At 38.9% G+C, this 2500-nt stretch overlaps 1 protein-coding gene across 2 annotated transcripts in view; it reads right to left on the minus strand.

The window, feature by feature from the left end:
• Nucleotides 1–2500, minus strand: part of LOC137996668 (serine-protein kinase ATM-like) — a 194784-nt gene that overhangs the window by 18028 nt on the left and 174256 nt on the right. For both annotated transcript variants that reach the window (XM_068842189.1, XM_068842188.1), the window contains exons 53-56: nucleotides 1854–1907; nucleotides 1636–1743; nucleotides 1036–1206; nucleotides 501–584 (exon numbers count right to left, since the gene is read on the minus strand). In XM_068842189.1, coding sequence (XP_068698290.1) covers nucleotides 501–584; nucleotides 1036–1206; nucleotides 1636–1743; nucleotides 1854–1907 — 417 coding nt within the window. The remainder of the gene's footprint in view (nucleotides 1–500; nucleotides 585–1035; nucleotides 1207–1635; nucleotides 1744–1853; nucleotides 1908–2500) is intronic.

Below are 2500 nucleotides of genomic sequence, written 5' to 3' on the forward strand. Positions count from 1 at the left end.
ATGCGAATGAGACTATAAAAGAGGTTACATGTGCTCCACCCCATCACTGTACTCGAGGCCGCAAAAGGGAAGAGTTTGGCAACCCACCCTCCCACCCAATCGATCCTCATAGCTCCCATGTTCGCCTGGTCTTGGGCTTGTGACAGGCCAGAGCGATTCTCCATACCTTATTGCCATATCATTAATAACAACACCCAGGGTAGAATATTTTAGCAATCCCATGATACAGTTAATAATAATAATAATATATTTTTTTTTTTGGGGGGGGGGGGGGGTATTTGCATTAAATCGATGGATATTCAGTTCACTGAAGCATGATACAGTCCCATGAGTAAATAACTTGTATTGTTTTCATGCAAATATCCCCTAAACGTATTACATTATGGGATGGTAAAAATAGTCAATTGCTGGTGGACAAATAAATGGAGCTAGTTCTCGTTCAACAACATGGTGGCGATGTCAGAACGTGAAAACCGCCTCTTGCCATTTTTTTAACAAACCTTGATCATCTTAGAAACAAACTCTTCGTTTGCGTTGTCAAACCATAGCGAACACAGCCTGAAAATCCTCAGGTCATATTTATCCTATGGGCAATAAAAACGAAATTAAATTGAATTCTTTACTACTCTGTCAAGAAATAAAAAACCAAATCCGATCAAAAGCTTCTCGACAAATTAAGTGACAAAACGGTGAAAAAAAAAGCGGGGAGTCAGCCCCCCCCCCCCCCCCCCCCCCCCCCCTTCCTCCTAATCTTGTCATTTTTCAAGCCCGTGATCATTGCTTTCGTGGTAATGACAAAGGGCATTAATCGTAATTTAAAACGACGATAGACAACGAATTGAGACGTCAAAATTACTTTCTAACTAAAAAAGAAACGAGAATTAGAACTCTAAACTTCCAACGAATCAATGGTTTTTTTTATGCAGAACAATGGCTTTGTTGCTACTCTCGAGTATGCCAGTCAATTACAGCTCAAGATTAGTGATAGTCAACTTGGAGTTGCAACTTCGTTAAGAATTTCTATTGCATACCTACCCCTGTCTGCAGTGTCTTGATGTAATACTGCAAAGCTGTTTTCAGAAACGCTTGCCTGTCCTCATACACTTGTCGCAACTCTCGTTCATCCATCTGCGCTTGCAGATTGAGAGTCCTTGCGTATCTATCTTTCCCGGATTCAATGACTCTCTGAAGTCGTTCAGATTCAACCTAAAGAGGCAACGCGCATTTCATAAACATTAGCGGACCTTGGTCAAGGGGATTCTTCCAACACGCACTAGACAACCAAATAATCAGACGAACTAGCCACGAACTAATACGAACTAGACAGGCAACTAGTAAGTCCAGCTTTGAGATAGTCATTTCAACAAGGTTCAGATTTGTGCTTACACTCAAATATTGCAGATCATTGCCTAGCTCTCCTCAGAAACGCCGTAGCTTTTTAAATTGTCAGTTTTCTGACATGAAACGATTCGGGCCTATTTGAAATGCCGTTATCCCCTCTAAAGAAGTTGCTAAGGCCGAAATACGATGAAAGCTGATCCGTTTGATATCTTGAAAACAAGTTGCAAAATTAGTTTTCATATTCGAAGAGGATCAAAACTACAGAATCAACAAATTCAAAAGGATGTTGGTAACCTTGGCTTTTTTCATCAAAGTTTCTATGTTCTCGTATGCGCTTGAGCTCATGAAATCCACTTTCTTCTGATACTGTGTGTCAGCGAACCATGCAAGAGACAAAAACGCCTGCAAAGGAGACAACAGTATTTTCTTTTAGTAGGATAGATGCAGACGGGGCCTAAGTCGTTGTTAAAACCACACCTGCGAATAAATAAACTCCTTTACAACACAAGCACCTCAATTCTTGATGCTTGATCTCCCCCTTCCATGCACTCCATCAGACAGGCAGCCTATGAGATAAAATATTTCGTACAAACTTGAAATCTTAAACACGAAGATAAAAAGCGTGGTGCCTTCGGCACATGCAAATGATTTATCAATCAACCGTGTACGCAACCGAGAGCTCTGTGATAATTTGGTCAACAAAAAAGCCCCTTATGGCAATGTGTCCATAATATTTCATAAAATGTTATCTGTCGTACGTTCTTTTTTTCAGTCCCCACTCCTTTTTTTGTTTCGCGCTAGAAATATCTTTTCGGGCTTCCGTCTTTGTGTTGCTGTTCGTTGATCACCATCTTGGAAATTAATCAATCGTGCTTGATTACATGCAACTTCATTGGTCAAAATATAATAATCAGTATTAGAAAATAAATTACAACGATGAATGTAGATAATAAAAAATATATTAAACAGAGACCGAAAGAGTTCACGTAAACGGAACTGTTAGATGCTAAAAATATATAATAAATATATCTATATACATGGTAAAATAAAATGAAACATTCGCCATCTAAAAGAATAGTTACAATAATTTCTGTGCTAAAACAGGGTTTAACAAAAACAACAACTAGATATCATACAAAATTGTTGCTTTTGAAGCCAG

The sequence above is a fragment of the Montipora foliosa genome, chromosome 3 (assembly GCF_036669935.1).
Source record: "Montipora foliosa isolate CH-2021 chromosome 3, ASM3666993v2, whole genome shotgun sequence".
NCBI classification, from domain to species: domain Eukaryota; kingdom Metazoa; phylum Cnidaria; class Anthozoa; order Scleractinia; family Acroporidae; genus Montipora; species Montipora foliosa.